The sequence below is a fragment of the Pongo abelii genome, chromosome 15, assembly GCF_028885655.2.
Source record: "Pongo abelii isolate AG06213 chromosome 15, NHGRI_mPonAbe1-v2.0_pri, whole genome shotgun sequence".
NCBI classification, from domain to species: Eukaryota; Metazoa; Chordata; class Mammalia; order Primates; family Hominidae; genus Pongo; species Pongo abelii.
Window position 1 is genome coordinate 92649298 of NC_072000.2, and position 20934 is coordinate 92670231.

At 44.9% G+C, this 20934-nt stretch overlaps 1 protein-coding gene across 4 annotated transcripts in view; it reads right to left on the minus strand.

Annotated features, from left to right (window-relative positions):
- KCNK10 (potassium two pore domain channel subfamily K member 10) overlaps positions 1-16778 on the minus strand; it is a 152267-nt gene extending 135489 nt beyond the window's left edge. Inside the window, exons 1-2 of one of the 4 annotated variants that reach the window (XM_054530370.2) lie at positions 16579-16778; positions 16143-16292 (exon numbers count right to left, since the gene is read on the minus strand). In XM_054530370.2, the coding sequence (XP_054386345.1) occupies positions 16143-16182 (40 nt within the window). In that variant the 5' untranslated portion in view covers positions 16183-16292; positions 16579-16778. Of the gene's footprint in view, positions 1-12460; positions 13027-13361; positions 15815-16142 lie in introns of those variants that run through there. The other 3 variants (XM_063715672.1, XM_054530371.2, XM_002825007.5) reach the window with 3 other exon arrangements.
- Positions 16779-20934: the final 4156 nt, after the last annotated feature.

Genomic DNA, 20934 nt, shown 5'->3' on the forward strand with positions numbered 1-20934 from the left:
ATCATAATTACTTGATGATGCACCTGTCTCAGTGGCTAGGCTGTGACTTCTTTGGGTACACGCCTCAGGTCTTTTTCATCTTTCTGTGTCGAATGCCTAGCCCCATTTCTGCAGGCACTCACTCGCTAAGTGTTTATGGAATAAACCAGATGGATGAGTGACAACAGCCAATGAATAAAGTAACTGTTAAGATTGTAGGCATCCTGATAGTCATGGGAAGGAGTGGTGTGTGTCAGCTGTGGAGAGGGACTTTATAGGGCTCCTCAAATCCCACCCCCTGTGGCTGTCTGCTCTGCCTGTCTTTAGTACTGAGGCTGAATGCAGAGATTATTGCCTGACCAGCAGGCATTCACGCTCCTATAGAAACTGCGTTCTCACCCTGCCAGAGAAAGGGATCGGCACATCAGAAGCTTTCATTAATTCAGGCTTTTGGGAGGACTTCCAAGCTGAGGCCACAAGAACACAACTAGCAGGGGGTCCCATTAGAGTCAAAGGAGAAATACCCCAATGTTACAATACCTCTGGACACACCAGGAACAAAGTGACGGCGGGTATGGAGGGGGCAATTTTATCAGGTGCATTATGCTGAACTCAGAGCCACATGCTTCCAAAAGGCGTCTGAAGTATAACAGAATATGAGTGAGCACACGACAGTTTTGCATTTATTGATTCATCGACTCTAGATATGCAAATTATCACAGAATCAAGGGTCATGTAACAAAACCAGGGAAAATATCATTTTAATGAACAGAAATTGAAAATGCAATCGCCATTACTTTAAGATACTCCTCCCATTTGCAACCAGAAGTTTGGAATTCGTTGTCATAATTCAAAGATGTCAAGAAAAGCTTTTCTCTGTAAAAATATTTTAACAGCTTTTATGTAGGATTCCTACAAGAATACACAGATACCCCAGGTAAAGTGAGCACCATGCCTGTCACACAGTAAGTATCCTCTGCAAACATTCGCTGAAGCAATCATTTGATTTATTAGCGATTTAAATAATCTTTTAAAAATCTGATCGTGTCATCCTCCCACTTCAAATCGATCAAGACATTCCTGTTATTCTCAGAAAAAAAGAGTTCCTTAGTAAGACCTACTATGCTCTACATGACCTGAGCATCACCCACCTCTCCCCACCCTCATGCGCCATGCCACACCTCACTTTCCAACCAGTACCAAAACCCACATCTCCAAACAAGAGACCACGGCTCTCTTTCCTGTGCCTCATTGCCTTTGTCTGTTCATTTAAAACGCATCTAAAAAATCTCACGATCTATACCAGACTGTGAGTGCAGGAGTGTTACTGGAAACTTTGCGTGCCATGAGCCACCGTTGTTATGCCCAGCTGTAAATAAGTCTAGAGTATATATACTACGTGACTTAGGACCAATTTTCACAGTAAAAATGGAAAAGCCGAAGAAATTAGGTGCATGAGGCTTAGTCTGGATCATAATGAATCCTTGTGGATCTCAGAATTGAAAAAGGGGCCGCAGGAAGTGTTGAGTTAGTAGGAAGTTAAAATCACCAGTGTAGAAACCACCCTGAAAGTCGGTCCGTTGTCAGGGTGGTTGGGGGCAGGGATGGGGGAATTTCTGGATGAAAGAATAGAGGGGAAAACAACAGAACCAGAAGGGGGGCACATTGGCGTCCTGGCATCCTGAGACTTTTTCCACTCTTGGTCGCTATGGTTACAGATGCCATCAGTGCTGGCTCCTGAATGTGACTGGGGCCCCAGGCAGCTCCATTCAACACACTCTCACCCTGTCCCAGACCCTGTCTTTGCCATTTTGTGCAGTAAGTGACATATTCAACAATGTCCAGCTCCTGATCATTCTCAAGTCCATGGTGCTACTCAAAAGAAACCATATTCACTCGCCTCTGCGCAGAACACAGAAGCTCCAAAACTTCCTTCAGAATACAAAACGGCCTCAGGAATAAGCCAGGCACGTAATGTTTGGAAACATGGGAACCTCTAAGGCATTGGATGCATCCTGCTTCCTGGAAATCATTTTCTCAAGACTGTACAGAAAAAGCAACAAGATTGTCAAAAAAATGTTTACTCAAAATATGACAAGGAGTGCTAACGGTCCTCCCTCCATCAGCAGCTTCTCGCTGTGTGTTTGCCGTCACCCCCAGGCACACGGTCCCTGCCATCTTGGCTGGATGCCGACTAGCGTTTCAGTCACCATACAGACACATGGCCTGCAGGCACTGCAGGAACACACCAGACACACACCAGACACCCCATTCCCCAGCATTTCTACTGCTCAGCCTGGAGGCCATCGTGTTTTTTCTGGCTTTACCCAAGAAAGTTAAGTTGTCAGTCACTGAGTCTGTAAAAGAAGGGACATTGCAAAGAAAGGGACTCTAAGAGAAGTGGGACCATGAGTTATTACACCCCACCTCTAGTTTCATAGTCAGAAAAAATAGGGTGGATTATGGGGTCTTTTTTTAAAATTAATGTTTACAGATTTACACATAGATGGTGCCCACACAAGACAGGCTCAATAGACACTTCCAGTATTTGAATAATACAAAAAGTTTGGACTGATAGGTATGCTGGGATCTATTATAAGACCATATGTTCATATTATACATAAATCATCATCATGCTCACTGTCTTTCTAGAATAATGTTTCAAGCCGTTGGTAAATGAAAGGGTAAAAATGGAGTTAAATGAATCATCATTCTGTGGTTAAGTAGAAAATGCAGGCTTAAACAAAATTAAACAGACTTCTGAACTACAGGATTATCAGACAGAGGCGTATGAGGCAGAGGTAAGAGTTCAGGCATTAAATCAGACAGACCTGGGTTCAAGTCATAGCACGACTAGGTAACTTTGGGCAAGTTACTTAAGCTCTATAGGCCTCAGCCTCCTCATTCAGAAAGCAGAGATAATAATTTCACCTATTTCTTTGGATTATGAATAGGATTATATGAGATAATAACTATAAAGCATTTAGCCTAGCACGTGGTGCCTATTCAATAAATGATATGAAAAAATTCTTATGGTGATTTTTCAATATGTCTTCAAATTCTTTGACATGTCTCCCTTCCAACATGAATGTGATCACCCCCACCCCTCCCCAGATGTGGACTAACTTTAGTGACTGGCGTCTAATGAAAAGAACGTGGTCGTGGTAACAATATGTGATTTTTGAAGTTAAGTCATAAAAAGTGTTGCCAATTCCACCTTGTTCTCTCTTGAATCACTTGTTCTTGGGGAAGCCAGCCACCATATCACATATGAGTACCCATAAGCATCCCATGGACAGGCCCACATTGGCAGGAAATGAGTCCTCTCCCCAACAACCAGCAGCAATTTGCAAGTCACATGAGCACACCATCTTGGAAACAGATCCTCCTGCCCCAGTCAAGCCATCAGATGACAGCAGCCCGGACAACATCTGACCACAATCAATGACAGACTCCTAGTCAGACCACCCAATTAAACTATCCCTGAATTATTGATCCACAGAACTTATGAGATATTAAATGTTTATATTGATTTAAGCCACTAAATGTTGGGGTTATTTGTTACACAATAATACAGTAACATGCTAACGTGCATGATGACTCTCTAGGAATGACTGAGCACGTATCATCCTGCAAACTGACTTCACCATGACACCACTTTTCCTCTCAGAGTATCTGATGAGTCTAGCTTATGTCTCATAGAACACATTTTGGGAAATGTTGGTCTGGAGTTTAACAGTTTATGAAGTTTATTCACATTTGTCTCATTTGATCATCTCAGCAACTGTGAAGTGGTTGTTATTGTGATCTTTATTTTACCCAAAAGAAAACTAAGGCTAGGAAAGGTTAAGTGACTTGGCCAAGTTCACACAGTGTTATGGTCTGAATGTGTCCCCCCAGAATTCATATGTTGAAATCCTAACCCCAAAGGTAATGTTATTAGGAGATGGGGCCTTTGGAAGGTAATTAGGTCATGGGCATGGAGGCTTCATGATTAGGATTAGTGCACTTATCAAAGAAGCCCAAGAAAGACCCATCACTTTTTCCACCATGTAAGGACACAGCAAGAAGGCACCATCTATGAGCTGAAAAGCGGGCCCTCACCAGATGCCACATCTACCAGTGCCTTGATCTTGGACCTCCCAGCCTCCAGAACAGTGAGAAATAAATTTCTATTGTCCATAATCTATCTAGTTTATGGAATTTTATTAAAGCAGCCGAAATCGACTATGATACACTGCTAATAAAATTGGTACATTAACTCAGACTCAAATATTGTGATTCCAAGCCATGTTCTTTCACTGGTCTTTTCTCTGACTTAACCAGGACAGCCTAGGTTGTTTAAATCTGAACTAAGAATACTAAGAGTCTACCAGAGCATCAGGAGGGTTGTGCTCTGCTATGGACCACCTCCTGGATGATCCAGACAGTGAACCAGATGCTTCCAAGAGGCTGAGCTGGAGGCTGCCCTGACTTCATAGGCTGCCTCCTGCAACTGTGAGAACAGCATAATGCAGGTACCACTCATGGAGCCTTTATGATGATCCAGCATTCTTCTAAGAGCTTTGCATGTATCACTTTATGTAATCCACATAACAAACCAAAGAAGTAATGGCTGTAATTATCTCTATCTTGCAGATGAAGATACCAAGTCACAGAAAAATGAAGCAATGTTCCCAAATCAGCCTCTAGTAAATCATGCTTGGATTAGGACTTAGGCAATCTAAGACTATCAGGGAAGGAAGAGATCTCAACAACCAACAACTCAACTCCCTCCTTTTCTAAATGAGTGGCAGTGCCAGCCCTAGAAACCAGGTCTCCTATCCTAAGCTCCTATACTGCACAGAGGGTGACATTTTGCCTGGAGTCTAGGTTAAATGACTATAACATGTATTTAATCTCCTTTCAGGTTATTGTAAGAATGTATAGGCCGAACCAGATCTATCATAATCACCTCCCATATGGCGTCAAATTCCATCATGAGGGATAAATTCCTTTGGCCTAAAGCAACATTCTTAGCCAGTAGAATCCAGGAGCTGGCCCAGGTTGGTCCACGGTTAACATGGGTAACAACACTCCCCAATTTTCAGAGAAAAATATAAATTAATAAATAGACTTTATTCATCTCTAAGCTTTTCCTCCCATCAATTTTTCTTAAACATTTGGTGCTTGACTTTTGTCTCAGAGGACGAAGTAAGTGAATGTTCGATGTCAAATCTTTTATCACACCTAATATCAAGCATCTCTGTTCTGCCTGTCAGGCTCATATCACATTAAATTTAGTAAGTTATACTATTTATCTTTATCATGCTAAATATTTGGTGTGTGATTATTTAGGGGATCTCGAGTTCTGCTTGCACATAAGAAACTCATTTTCTTGGTAGTAAAATTGTTGCTAGCTTGCATGTCAAAATCATGCATATTGGTGTTTTAGGCATCTGCAAAGGTTACCGTGACTTCCAGGCTCTCCATCACCTGACCAAATTTTCATTTTCTATTCAAGCAACTCTTTTTAAACTGTAAATACCACCAGCCCCACCACACTGGGTAGTTGAGTAGGGGAGAAAGGACCCTTTGCACAAGCGAGAGCAATTGAGATCAAAACTCTGCAGGATTTGGGGGGAGCGGGGGTCAGGAGGGAACAAAGGAATGAAGAAAAGAAGGAAGGGAGGAATGAAAGAAGAGTTCCCTGTGATCACCTGGCTTATGTATGACAGTAAATCCTATGTTTACCTTTCTAATCTTGTTTCCCCACCATTCCACTCTGCTTCAAAGTTACTTCCACGGAAAGGGTAAGTGATGAGACTAGAAGTTATTGGTAATACAAAATCTAAAATCTCCTGAAATCCTATCCACCCCCCAGCCTCATCCCCACTACTTCCAATGCCCACCCCTCCCCACTTCCCTGGCTCTGGTAATGGCAAAGGAAAAGAATGCAATGCTCCCTCATGATGGTGCCCTCCCCTGCCAGTGATTATGGCCCTTACTCCCTCCCTTCAACCCTAAATAGAGGATTAGGAAGTCAGGTTTCATTTTCAATTCAGAGTACTCAGTCCTAGACACTCACGAGGGAGAAAAAAAAAATCTTAAACTGTGGCTGCAAATGACAAATAGATGTTCCAGCAAGTAAATATGAGGTCTTTAGCTCCCCATTCTGTTGATGGCAATGAGCCAGACATAGATAAACTGTAAAGTCTGCGCTGAGAGTAACCCTAGGACCAGACCCCAGAAGTGGAAGGTCCCTTTGACCTCCATGATTCTTATGGAGAGAAATCACCCAGGTGGGTGGAACCAACAGGGTGACCACATTCCTAGTGCCACGTTTAGGTAGATTCTGTAAACAAGCCATGCAGAGCTAAGCCCCTAACTAACTCTAACCTCATCTGGATCATCCAGTAGGTGCCCTTTATAAGAATCAGAGTACAGAAAAAGATTGTCACTTTTATCCACCTTTCTGCATCAGCCAATGGAGCTGTCCAAACTGAAAAGTCCTAACTGGCTATCAGTAGAATGGCTTCTTTCTATTTTATCATTAAACTGTTCCTCTAATTTCCTGTAGACTAAAAGTAAAACGGAAATCACTAGCTCACTGTGCCTATATTAAATATACTTCACACCATATCTCAGTTGTGGTTGAAGTTTCCTAATAAGGGAAAAGACTATATTATATTTTTTAAATGCATCAGATTGAAGGTGGGGCTCATATGGAGCCAAAGTACAGATGTTTTGGAAATGGCATGGAATAGCAAAGTCAACCTGCTCAGTCTTAATTCAACCCAGTGATCACTGGGATTGGCAAAAGGATGGTGAAGCTCCTTAGACACTGCTGGAAAAGAAGCCTGAACCAAATCTTGGCCAAGACAGTCTTTGGAACACTGTTCCTTGGTACTTTTGAGGATAATTGTGGTGATTTTGGCACATTTTAAATCCCGTTTGGAACACTGATCTCCTGAAAATTGGATATTAAATCAAAAATAGATTATTTTCTTTCCAGGAAATCTAAGCTACACAAATGTGTGTTTGGAAACACATTAATAAAGCTAGCACTTAAGCAACCCAGCAAGTTAAAAATGGCCCCCATTCACAAAAGACCAAAATCTTCTTTTAGCCAGTACAGCAGAAGGAAGATCTAAGGGTCTTCACCTGAGCTCATAGAATGAAAGTGTAGACCTGTACAATAAGTACAACCTGCTGAAAATAGCCATCAACTAAAGATTCACTGATCAACAGGGAGACTGCTTCCTCTAAATCTCTCAGAGAAACCTCTGAACACACTTTTGGGTAACAAAGAGCAGGAGAGCGTGGAATGAACAAAGTTGCTGGGAGGAAGGAAAGCTTGAAGGAAACTGTCATGGACATAAGCATCAAAAGGCCTAGGGTAGCCCCAGCTCTGCCTGTTTGTTGCTTTGGGCTCCCACATAAATCATTTATCCTTTCTACATCTTGCTTTATTTATCAGTAAATCTAAGACTCTAATCCCTACAAAAATAGGGTTGTTTAAAGAACAAATGAGATCATTCCTAAAAAGTGTTCTGTAAACTGAAAGGTGCTGTGCACATAAGGTATGGGCTTCTCCAGAATTTTGCATTAAAGTGTGCACTAAAAGTGCAGCATTTAAAAAAAAAATCCAGCTCCAATCCTAGAGCTTTGCTTCTTTCTTAAGTGGATTAAAGTGCCTAAAAATAGCCACACTCCAATAGCTAATATGAGCCAAATTATTTATTGGACACTGACCGTATCTTTAGCAGGCTAGATCAGTCCACCCATCCACCCTCACTGCACTTCTATTCAGCCTTCTTACTTCTGGTCAAAGACGAGAAAAGAAGGAAAACAGCCCACTGGAGGTTTAGAGCGAGCTGGAGCTTGCAAGGAAGTGGGAATATCAGTGTCCTTTCTGATATGCCACTATTTGGGGATATTCTTCCTTTCTCCTTATTTGTACTTTGCCATTTATAGCTTAGAGGTGTCCTGCAATTTCCACGAAGCATAAAGCCTTCAGTCCTCTCCAATCCACCCTGCCAAACTTCCATTCATTCAGCAAAGGGTTATTGAGTGCCAGGCACTTTCCAGGGTACTGGGGTTATGGCAATAAACAAGACAGAGAAAGTCCCTGCTCATGCACCTCATATGCTAGTAAAGGAGGCTGGCATCAAATGTGACCCATGAGTAAGTGAGATGGTTTCAAATCACGACAAGTGCCAGTAAGACAATCGAACAGGTGACATAAGAGAAAATGATGGTACTGGGGAACAGGAGGAGAGGTCTTTCAGATGAGACAGGGAATCCCTTGCTAACAAGAGGACATTTGAGCTGAGATTCAAATGACAGAAAGGAGCCAACTATGTGAAATGCATTATAAGCAGTGGGAATTCCAAGCGCAAAGGCCCTTAGACAGATGCAAGTGTGATCTGTTTGAGGGATGAAAGGAAGCCAACTGGCCCCAAGATCAGATCAAGATGGGGAAAGTTGAAGAGACAAAGTCAAAGAGGTAGACAAAGGCAATGACTCCTTTCTCCATGGAAGGGAAGTGAAACCCAGAAAAGCTAAATGAGCAGCCCAAAGTCATACAACTAAGTATTGCTACAGCTGCTTTTAGAACCTAATTATTTTGCCCCCAAATCCAAAGTTTTTTTACACTGTATTCATCTGCTTGCCTCTAGTGAGAGGAATACTATTTGCAGATCTTACTGGTTTTAAAAAGATCTTAATACACATAAGCAGCAAGTAAATACCAATTTTAAGCAGAAAATCATCAACAAATGATGCTGATGATTTAAAGTGCACGTAAATTCTGCTATGAAAGCTAAGACTTAGAACCAAACTACTTGTGGTAGGTCCTACACAAACAGTAACGCTCTTCGTAGAAGGCTCTGTTCCATGAATATGAAGGAAGGCCATAGCTCACCAGAGACGAACCATTTTACATTTGGGTCTTGTTTTTACCTACACCTCTTGACAATGCTTTGCTTAATCCACCCAAATGCCATCCAAACCAATCTATTCTCAAACCACCTTCATTTTGTGCTATTAAATTGTAGGGTAATAAGGTTGTAAGAAAAGCATTATAATTACAACTGCCTTCCACAACCCATGAGAGCACCTCCGCCTGAAGGGTCATGTCTGTTAATAGACAAATCCTACAGTCCAAGTAATGTGAACTGTCTCTCCACTTTCCCCTAATACTGCTGGGCTCCCCTTCATCTTTTCCCTGCTAAACACATTTGGTCTGTGTAATCCAGAACCTCCAAAATAGAGACCCAAACACTGTCCAGTAGTCACTGACTTGCCCATCAGACATGGAAATGAAAAGATTATTGTCTAAATAGGTTAGTAGAGAAAGGAACGAGTAGGGTAAGGTTGAGTCACTGTCTCCTCTTCTCCTTCCTCCTCTCTCTTCCTCTCTTTTATCCTCCTTCTATTCCAATCCCTTTTCCTCTTCATCCTCTCTCTTCTCCTTTTCCTCCTCCCAACAAGCTTCTCCACTTCCTGAGCTTTGGGAACCTTACCAAGCAAAAGCCAAAAGTCTCAATAAGAAATACAGACTTGAAGAGTGTTTAAGAGCCCAGATTCTAATCTTGTCCTACTAGCTGTGCAACTTTGGGCAAGTTACTCAACCTCTCTGTTCCTCAGTTAACTCATCTGTAAAATTAGGATAATACCTTCCTCCTAAAATGTTTGTGAAGATTAAATTAACACATGTAAAGCATTAGAAGAGCACCTAGCACATAATTCTATACAGATAAGAGATATGCCACCTCACTCCCCACTCTCTTCCCACCTCCATCCTCTGGCTAGAAAAAGACTACTGTCACCCCTGCCTTTGGGAACAACTGTGCGCAAAGTCAGAGCAACTCCACTGGAAGGCAGTTAGTGGTATCATGATGGCAATCAAGTGCCAAATGGGACTATAACACTTATACCATCAGATAAGTATTGTGAAAATAATTGTATGAAATAATGTACATAAAGCACCTGGCATGCAATGGTTGCTCATTAAATGTTGTTATTTTTATTGAGGTTTTTTCATTTTTAGCACCATTGGTTGTAACTGAAGGTGCTATTTGTATGCTTTTCTTCACTGTGTCAGGCTGTAAAATGTGTAAAATTCGTCTGTGTTCATCACTGTAACATGAATATATAGAATGGTGATCACACAGAAATGTACCTTAAAACACAAAGCCAGCTTCACAAAATCAGTCTCACGGTGCTCCCTCCATGCCAAAGTTCCTTGAAGATCCTGACCCCAGCATCTAGACAACTGCCCACCTAACACACCCCTTAGATGGCTTGGGGACATGTCCTACTCAACAAGTCCTAGATTGAACTCAGGAGCTTTCCTTCAAGACTGGTCCTGCCCTGGCTGCCATCTCAGTCATTCCAATTCCTTCACTTCATTTCCACACATTATTCATGCAAAGCCTGTTGATTTCATGTCCTCTACAGCTCTCTACTCCAACCGCTTCTCCATGCCCACAGCAACCACCCTGGCCCCTGCTACCATTGTATCTGGTCCCCTATATCCACAAGAGCCACACCGCACTTGTTTTGACACTTAGCTCAAATCATGTCACTCCTCGTCTTGAAACTCTTCATTGGCTTAAGATAAATACTATACTCTTCCAACCCCACAACCCTACCCCACCTCCAACAACACAGGGCTTGAGCGGGGTCTCGCCTGTGGATCCCCCAGTCATATCTCAAAACACAAGCCCTCTTGCTCTCTGCTAGGGATAAATACGTTTTTCAGGGATTTCCCAAAAGAAAGCCAAGGCACACTTCTGTATTTCCAGAGGTTTCAAATAGAGACAAAATGAAAGGTTTGTGCTGTATTTACAGTATAACAGCCTGGGTGTTTAAAAACGGCAATACCTCTTCACTCACTCTTCAGTAGCCATGGCAACCTCCTTTCAGTTCATTAAATACACATACCTCTTCTGCCTCAGGCCCTTTGCACTTGCTGTTCCCTCTTCTGCAACAATTCCCCTCCTCCTTAGACAATTAACTCCTATACATCCTCCAGGCCTAAGTCCAAGTGTCATGTCCTCAGGGAAGCCTTCTCTGGTCCTTGTCAATCTCTTCTATCAGACACTTTCTTAAACCTCTGATGCTCTCCCTGGAGCATACATAAACTTTGCATTCCTCCATGCAATGATTGATTTAGGTCTGTCTCCCTCACTGTAAACTCCAAGTCAGAGCTTTTATCTTTCCTGTTCTGACTGTATCTCCAGAGCTTAGGACAGTGCTTAGCATGTAATAGGTATTTAACAAATATGCTTTTCAGGGATTCTCCCCCCAAAAAAGCAAAGGCACACCTCCATATTTCCAGAGATTTCAAGTAGAGACAAAATAGAAGGTTTGGGCTGTATTTAAGATGTAACAACCTCGGTGTTTAAAAAAGACAATATCTCTTCACTCACTCTTCAATAGCCAGTCAATTCCTAAGACATTTACTCAACAAATAAGAAGCTTTCTTCTTTCCAGTCTGGAGAAAAAGAAGAAATGCGCTCATAAAGAACATTAAACACACACGCACCCCAAATAAACAAATTTCAATCCCAATACACACAGAGGCGTTGCCTAGCCTGACACAGTCGTCAGATGAGCTACAAGAAATGCTAAAGAGCATTCTTGTCACAACTGGACACGCGGTTCCAACTTGTTCTGCTCCCATACTGATCATTCCCTTGGAGCCTTAACATCTGTATGCTAATTACAGACACGGTGGCCGACGGTAGGCACACACAAATCCGTCTTACTCGCTCCCTTTTGCGTGGATGAAACCTGGTCCAACATTCGTAAAAGCATGCAAACCACACCACTGCTTGGGCGGGCACACTTCGTGCCCCTCCCCCTATGCCTTGCCAGCCCCACCCTTCTCACAAACCACCCTTCCTCCTGCTTCTACTCTGACCTGAGCCTAACTAGCTGCTAGGTTTGGTAATAAGATTGAACGAAGACTCAGGAGGCCCTGTGGGCTCCATTATTCTGCATGCCCTGCGAGAAGGGCCCACCCCTAGGGACGGCTGCTGCAACTCGAGCCCCACTTGCTACCAGGAAACCTTCCCCACTGAGGACACCCGGGCATGCGGCGCAGCTCCAGGTCCAGGGGGAGGCACCCCACCCATCTGCCAGAGAGACAAAGATCACCAGAAACAAAGGACACACACACACATACACACTCGCACACTCAAAGTCAAAAGCAAATACCGACACTTGCAATTTCCAACCAGTCGGCTTGGTCTATCTAAATAGATCTGGAGACAATCTAGGAGGGACAATGATTATGTGGTAATGACAGGCACTATCTGGGTTCGGAACCCACGCTGCCTCCGCCCTCCTCCCACCCGCGCTGCAGTTCCCAGGCGCATTTCCCAGCCTCAGGACACACGCTGCCAGAAGCAAGAGTGCTTCCACTCAAGGAAGCGCGCACACGCCGGAGACAGAGGCAGGGCGAGGGCAGCCAAAAGTAGGAAATACCCACCTTTAGGATCCCAGTTCACCTGTTTTCTTGGCGTCTCGATTGGAAATTTCATTGCTCCGTTGCCCAGAAGGGGAAGAAATGAAAAGAACCCAAATAATAATAAAGTCCTCAAGCTTTACACGCCTCGGTTTAGCAGTCCAACAAAACAATTTCCGAGGATGGGGGAGCCTTGGACTGGCTCGTGGAGGAACCCCAGAAAAAGACAGGTGGGAAAATATTAGCTTGGGGGAGAACTGGAGACGGCTTGGGTGTTTGCACCGGCTAGGGGGGTTGACGGCCGCGGCCCCGTGGGTAAAAGAAAAAGTAAGATCGGCGAGGGGTGGATGAAAGGATGGAGAGGAAGGCTTGGGAAGATGGAAGAGCCAAGCTGCTTCCCAAAAGCGGTGCCGGCAGGTTAGGGGCTGAGCAGCCTGAAGGCTGGGGCTAGGGAGAAGCCCACTGCAGTGTCACTCCAGCCCCCGAAGGCGTGTGCGCACACACTCCCGCACACACACACCCGCACACACACTCCCGGGCGCGCGCTTGGGCGGGCACGTCAGCCTCGCTCGGTCGCGCTGAGCGCACACGCCCCACCCCGGCCGCGGCTCCTCGCCCCCGGCGACGCCCCCCACTTCCCGCTCCCCGAAAGCCATTGGATGTAGGGGTGGCGCGGTGCCCGGGGAGCGCGCGGCGAGGGCGACCCTCCCCGTGGCGCGCCCCAGGCGCCGCGCCCCGGCAGGAGGGAGCAGGGCGAGCAGCGGACCGAGGCGCCCAGCCGGGAAGGCGTGCTGAGCCCCCGGCACCCAGCCCGGGGCAGCAGGAGGCGGCCGCGGACTTGCCCGCGGGGCGGCGGGAGGCGGTGGGCGGTGGCGGGGAAGCCGCGGAGGGGCGGGGAGCGAGCGGCGGGCGCGCCGCTACTTACTGGCTCGGCCGGCCGGCGGGCGGGCGTGGAGGCGGCAGCGGCGCGCTTGCTGGAGTTGCAGCCGGAGACACGCTTGGTTGCCTGGAAGGCGCTGCAGGAGGCGGAGGAAGGGCCGCTGCGGCCCCGCCGCAGACCTCAGCCACCGGGTCACCTCTTCTCACCGCTCTCACCCTGGGCTCTCCCTCCTTCTCTTTTCTCACTTCATTTTTATTCCTCCCGCGCCTGGCTCTCTCGCCTGAGTCCCGAACCCACGTCCCCGCCGCACTCCGAGGAGGCCCGTGCCAGCCATGAGCCTTTTGTTCTGGGACCGCTCCGCATCTGCTGCGCTCTCCCGGCCCGGGGAAGCTCGCTCCCCAGGCGCAGCTTGGTCCCTTCCCCAGCTACCTGCAGCCGGACTGGGGCCGCTGGTCGTTGGCTGGAAAGGAGGCTTGAGAGAGGCACGGGGGCCCCCGGAAGAAAGCGGAGTTGCCAAGACCCGGCAGCTCCCGGAAGCGGCGGCCCCGGGATCCTGGGACCCAGCAGCGCAGATGCGAAGGGACCCAGACCTGTTCCCGGAAAGGGGCTAAACTTGGAGCACTCATCTAATGCCCTCTCACTGCCCCTGCTTGAAACCCCACAGGGGTTTGTGGTGGGGCCTCAGTCTCCAGAAAAGCCAGGTGGTGCTGAGGTGCTCTTGAACGGGTCACTCCGAGTATCATCATGAATGATGCTGACAGATTGCTTCGGATGCCTCGCAACGGAGCCTTACACGTAGTAGATGCTCAAGAAATACTTGCTAAATGAAGACATGAATTGCATGCTGCAGTGTTGGATAGGAAGTAGTTTAAACCCCTACTCTGGCTTCCAGATAAGGTTACTAAAATTTGTTGTTCACTCAACATATATATTGAACCCCTTCCAAGTGCCATCGCTGTGCTATGTGCTGGCCGTATGGCAGAGAACAAAACAGAGATCTTGCCTTCATGGCGCTTACTATCTAGTGCCATAAGGTCCTGTTAGATTGTTGTTGCCTTTACTTACGCATAGAAATTGCCCAGCTCATTCCCATGCCTGCCAGCTGGGGTCCTAAAATCCCACACTAGCAGCTGATCTCTGAGTTGCATGCCACTCTAGGGCACCTTGAGGCTTCTGGGGAGCCCTATGTCAGCGGCATCTTTCTCACCATCCATCCCTCACTATCACATCAAGGTTTCTGAGTCCAAGAGCAAGATGTACAGAGGTCCGCTGTGGTCTGTGGGAAAGGTGAGTGCTTTGTCACTGGGCTGTCACAGGCAGCCCAGGCTGGAGCCCTGAATTCTCTGCAAACCCCATTCAGGCAAAACTGGTACCAATCTGATGGTGCTACTCTGACTCTTCAGCCCTTTAGGCAGGTTCCCGGGTGCTTCAGAACCATCTTCCCTGGACTCTGTAACCACACTTTGCCTCTCTCTCTACTAGGACTGGGAGGATGGCTAAGACATAGAAATCAAACAAACAAGGAATCTCTGCTTCTCCCAGCCACGCCCCGAGACACCACTGTGTATGTAAATTCTGTTCTCAAGTCCAGAGGGAGATGCTTCTAAGAAAGGCTTTCGAACCTCCCCTCTGCGCTCTTCTCTTTAACCGTTCACGGGCAGCTGGACTCTAGCACAGCCACTGCAATACAATGTTTTTGCCTGCATCAGAGTCAGAGAGGGGCTTCAGCAGAGAAAGATACCCTCTCCTGAGTCTTCAGAGCATGGGGAGGCAAGATTGACATTTACTGAATTCCCCCTCACCATCTCATGTTTCCTCTCCATTCATCTTTGTTACATCATTTTGCAGAAGCTGTAACTGGCCTCCTTTTACAGATGAGAAGATCAAGGCTCAGAGAGATAAAGAAACATTCCCAAGGTCACGATATGAGGATTCAAACCCAAGTTTGTATGACACAAAGGTCTATGCTCTCCATGCCAGAACCTTGTGAGCTCATCCAGTCCCCGGACCCATGAATCTGACCCTGAACCTGTCCCATGGGTTCGTTTGGGTAATGAAGGTCTAAATACGATATTTTCTAAGCCTCCAGGCCCTCCTCTTTTGCAAAATGAACTGACCTATGGTTGTGTTCTGGGGTCTGCATCTGGGAATTAGTTCATTGTCCAAGGCAAATTCCTGTGGCAGGAACTGCACCCTTAGGATACAACATCATTCGGCCAATAAACAAACATTTATTGAGCATCACTTGTGTACAAGACAGGTTGCAGGTCCTCATTAAAAGTTATTTGGGGCCGTGAGTAATGATGACCTTCCCCAGAATGGCAACAGCAGGATGGCTATAAGGGGAGGGTTGGGGATGGGGAGGCTGGGGTAGACTCTATTAGGGTAGGGAGCAGGATCAGTGTCTAGTGCTCCTGGTCTGCCTTGAAGACTTGCACTAGTCATTGGCCCTTGGGATGGTCTCTCTGCTTAATCACTGGACGCCGCCCCCTCCCTTCTTTTCCCCACCTCCAACCTCTGGAGCTTTCTCTCACCTCCACTTTCATTCTCCTTTTTCAGAATGTAGACAGAAACAAGTTACCCGCCGCCCCCCACCCCCAAAAAAAATACACCAAAATTAGGTAAATAAATCCCAGTACCGTTTCCCAAAACGTGCCTGAAATCAAACACAACTCCTCCTCAACTGCGTATTTGGAGTGGACTGCATGGAGTGGAGATGGAGGGAGACCCCCCTCCCAAGAAAACTTAGCCCTTTGGGCTACTGCAATCCCCTTCCATCCCCTTCGGTTCTACCCTTTGGTTATTTACAAGCTGGACTTCACTTACCCAAGGAAAGAAAGAAGTCGTCTGTGTAGAGAAAAAACATCCAAAAAAGATGCCGCGCCAAGCGGTTCTGTCTCCCTCTGTGCCGCCGCAACTTTCATGGCTATTGCTTCAGGCGGGTTAAGTCCGGTGGAAGAAGACTGCCTAGCGTTCCTGCGGCAGGAAAACAAAACATCGTGGCGCAAAGTCTCCCTGCGCTCGCCGTCCCCCAGCAGGAGACCCGGGCTGGCGGCCACCGCGTCCTGGGTGCACTCGGTGGCAAAGCGCTGCTGCCGGGCGCAGGTCTCTGCAGCTCAAAACCTGCCCGGCCGGAGCGCAGCAATAGTTGCCCCACCACTTTAATGAATGCCGTGTGGCCCGGCATGGGAAGGCTGGGAAAGCCCGAAAACCCCAGTCATCTCTGGCAACGAAGTTTCCCCGAGTTGGCTGGCTCCCTTACCCCCTCCCCACGCTCCAGCCCGAGGTGGCTGTGAGACCGGAGGAGACGATGCCTGCCGCGTGGGGAGTCTCGGGGTGGCTGGCAATGAACAGCTCAGCCAGAGAAGAGTCGAACACGGATTCCGGGGCGAGGCAGGAGAATTTCCTGGGACAGCGAATGGCAGGGAGTGATGAAGCAGGTTGGGGAATCCTGTTTAGTGCCAGTTCTGCAAACAGAAGAGGGAGGAGATGGGCTGATTAGAATCTACTTTGAATTCACGAATATTAGACTAAATTCATTAATCTGCCTTGGATTATTTCCTTTTGGTTTCATCCTTCTTCCCTGAAGTCCAGAAGAAATCGCAGTCTTCCATCTTTTCCCCACCCCCAAGACACCTCCAAGTCCTCTTCCCAAAAGAACTGCAGTCAGGTTTCCGTGTCATTTTGTGAAAATACCCCCCGCCACACACACACACTCCTTTACCACACACACATACACACAGACACGCAAACATCCCCTTCATATACCCACTCAGTGGTAGTAAAATTGATAGCGTTATACATTAACGTTAACTTAAACGTGCCCCACCAGAAATTTTCTTCCCCCTACCCCCACCTCGTGAAGTTTCCACATTGGTCTCAGCGTTTAAGCATGCCTACCTTTGTTTTCTAGTCCCAACTGACGTCTGCAAAAACACACCCTTAAATATATGTTGCTCTAATCCTGGGCTCTGCTTTTGGCTTGGAAAAACTAGAGACACATCAGAAGTGAAAGGACAGAGGGTGTCATATGTCATACACCTGGAAGCGTGAAGCTAGGCTGCTCCATAATGAACTCTGTGTGTGTAAGTCCTGCAGATTTATTTTGATGACTCAAACCTCTAATTGGGGATTAATGAGGATAATATACTATAAACTCCAAAGAAGTTCTAATTAAAGTGTCAGGCTGATGGACATGATTCATAACCAGGAACTGCATCCTCTTTCCCTGTAAGTTTCTCTATTTAAAATCTTAACCCTTAGGACAATATTTTTATGTTCCTATAAAGTATTGTGCCAAACATCTTACCAAAAATGTACAGAGCTACCGTCCTTCTTCTTATAGAACAAGTTTTAAAGTGTTTTTCTCTCTCTGGATTACTACAAAACTATAATCCCAGGTAATTTTTTAAAGAGATGGAGCTAGAATATTTTTGCTTTTCCCCTCCACTATTTACTTTGAAAATTTTCAAACACACAGAAAAGTTACAGTTGTTTGGTAAAACCAGTGCTACAATTTGAATGTGTTTCTCTAAAACTCGTTTAAAACTTACTCTCCAATGTAATTGTCTTAAGAGGTGAGGCCTTTAGGAGATGATTAGGTCATGAGGACTCCCCTCCCACCTATGAATTGGTGCCTTTTAAAAAAGGGCTTGAGGGAATGAGCTTGTCTCTTACTGCCCTTCTGTCATGTGAAGACACAGCAAGGAGATGCTATCTTGGAAGCAGAGAACAAGCCTTGGTTTTGGACTTCCCAACCTCCAGAACTATGAGAAGTAAATTGCCATTATTTATATACTAACCAGCAAAAACGGACTAAGACAAGCAGGATCCAATCAAAGATTGCATTTGCTTGTTCTATTTAGTGTGTTTTATTCTAGAAAAGCATCTTCATATTTTTCTAATGCCATTGATTTTTTTCCAAAGAATCCAAGCTCATTTGCTTTCTGAGCTTGGATTCTTTAATGGCCTGATGTAGCTAAAGATAAGTTGAGTCAAAGGGGAAAAATTATTTCCTGGTCATAGTAGGTCATTAAGATAAGTTAACCTTTTCTATAAACTTGGCATCTGTGCCAGTGTCCATGGAATGGAAGACAGTTGTAGCTCCACTCACTCAAATTTCTCTCCTCCTTAGTCTTTGCTTTACTCAAAGAAGTTATCTTTGTTTTTTATCCAAAAGGTCTTGTTTCAGGAATGGATGAGTGTTTTCACACATATACACCAAGTTGACAGGCACATATGGTATTTTACTGAATTTAAAAATAAGAACTCAACAAGGTCACACACCATAATGAATGAGCTCTGATTTTCATGTCGTTCTAGGAAGGTTTTAATTTGAACCAAACTTAAAGACCTGTAGAAAGCATGTGTGCTTTCAATAACCTATTGATTTATGAGCAAGTCTTATTCTCAGGGTCTTTCCACTTGGCAGAGTTGAAAATTCTTTAGAGGGACCTACTGTCTGGGCATATGGACAGATGCTTCTCTCAGACAGCCTATGAAAGGCTTGGAATAGCCTGGACAGTAGAAAAAATTGTGTTCAGTAGGAAGTGAGACACAGTCTCACATTGCTTCTCAGCCTTTTAGAGAAGATCAAGTGTGAGACACAGTCTCCACCTCCTATGGGAATGTGTGAAATAAATTCATTTCATTTTTGCTGCTCTTAAAGCTAATATTTGTTTGCTTGAAAATCATTGGAACAAATGTAATATAAGAAGTTTCCTCTCCTACAACTGAGTCAGCTAAATGTTTGCTGAATCATGAAACCAGATTTCAAGGAGGTCATTTCAAGATTACTGGTTCAGTCTTCTACTTCTAAATAAGAGTCCAATATATATGACTAATTCGAGGTTTCTAAATATATTTAGTGAAAGATTCCAAACCCTTTGTTGATGGGCTTTTCCAAAATTTAAGAAACTTCGGTGAAGTAAAAATATTTTCTTATTTCCAGTCTAAATCTCTTTCTTCTTTAAATTTTTCAGTACTTAAGTGAAGATGAGGAGAAACCAGTCTTTTTCAATAGCTGCTATGTATTGGAGATTAAATTGTTCAATGTCCTCTTCTTCATGTCAAATAACCCTTTTTTACCCCTTTACTCTCATATATAGGCTAACATGGCCAACTCATACTTTTCTTAAAAGCATTCTTTTTCACTACAAGTTTCGGAAAAGAAAATGAAAGTCTTTCTAAGCCTTACTGAGTTTCTGCATCTATAAAATAGGGGTCCGTAATAAGAACAAGTATTTGGCCAACTTATGCACATTTTAGCCCGCCATTCTTTTCGGTAGGGAGCACTGCACAACCAACTAAGTGAATCATGCCAAGCTTCATTCAGTTTCCTCACCTGTAAAATGGAGCACTAAATATCTGGCTAGTTCTGCCTACAGGGTTGCTGTAAGGAGGCAATAGATGTGGAAGTGCTTTGTAAACTGTGTAGGAATTCACATATTAAAGGAATCATCCTTAGGATTATTTGTTCCATAAGATTCTTCTTACTATCCACCAGGCACATAGCAACCACTTTTTAAGATTATCTCATTTATTTCTCATAACAATCCTAGAAGATGGACAATATTATTGTGATTTAATTTAAAATAATACCTGACATGTATTGGGCATATAAATACTTGTTGAGGAGAACACTGGAGCTTAGAGAGGTTACTGCTTATCCAAATAAGCAAGGCTAGTTAGAGATGGAAGTAGAAATCAAACTCGAGCTATCTGACTGAAGTTGAGGACACACTAATCTCTAAGTCAAATTACCATTCACAGTACCAAGATGATTACACAAAGTTTTGATCTCTGGCAATTGCAGTTGAAACACTCTTGACCCTTTTTTCTTTTCATTGTTATCTCCCCAACTCTGGGGTACTATTCCCTTGTATTATTCTCTCTATCAAAGTGTGTTGTCTGTGTTCTTTGAGAGAACTGATGCTCAGAGACAATGTTCTTCCTATCCCAGAGGTATTTGCATTTTTAACACCAGGTGAACATTTAAGCCAAAGTATAGAAAAATAAATCTTAGACCATCAGACATTATGAAACAAATAAAAGAAGTATGGGGAAGAGGTGAGTAGAGATGGAGGTGAGAAAACCTTTGTTATGTCCCTGAAATCATGGCAAATATGTGACCATCCTGAAGTATTTACCCAGATATGCAGTCTTCTTGGAATTACTTCAACTTTTATCCAGTGTAATACACGACCACATTATGTTGCTCAACAGACTCTACTCTTTCAGTGGTTGATTAATAATGCTGAGGCACAGAAAAAGGCTCTATTTCCAGTTTATATAATGCCTCTGTATTTAGATTCCAATACTATGTTTTTATTTAGGTTTTTTTTTTTTTTTTTAGTTGGAGTCTTGCCTCTGTCACCCAGGCTGGAGTGCAGTGGTGCAATCTCAGCTCACTGCAACTTCCATCTCCCGGGCTCAAGCAATTCTCCTGCCTCAGCCTCCCCCGTAGCTGGAACTACAGGTGCCCACCACCACGCCTGGCTAATTTTTGTACTTTTTAGTAGAGATGGGGTTTTGCCATGTTGGCCAGGCTGGTCTCGAACCCCTGACCTCAAATGATCCACCTGCCTCGGCCTCCCAACGTGCTAAGATTACAGGTGTG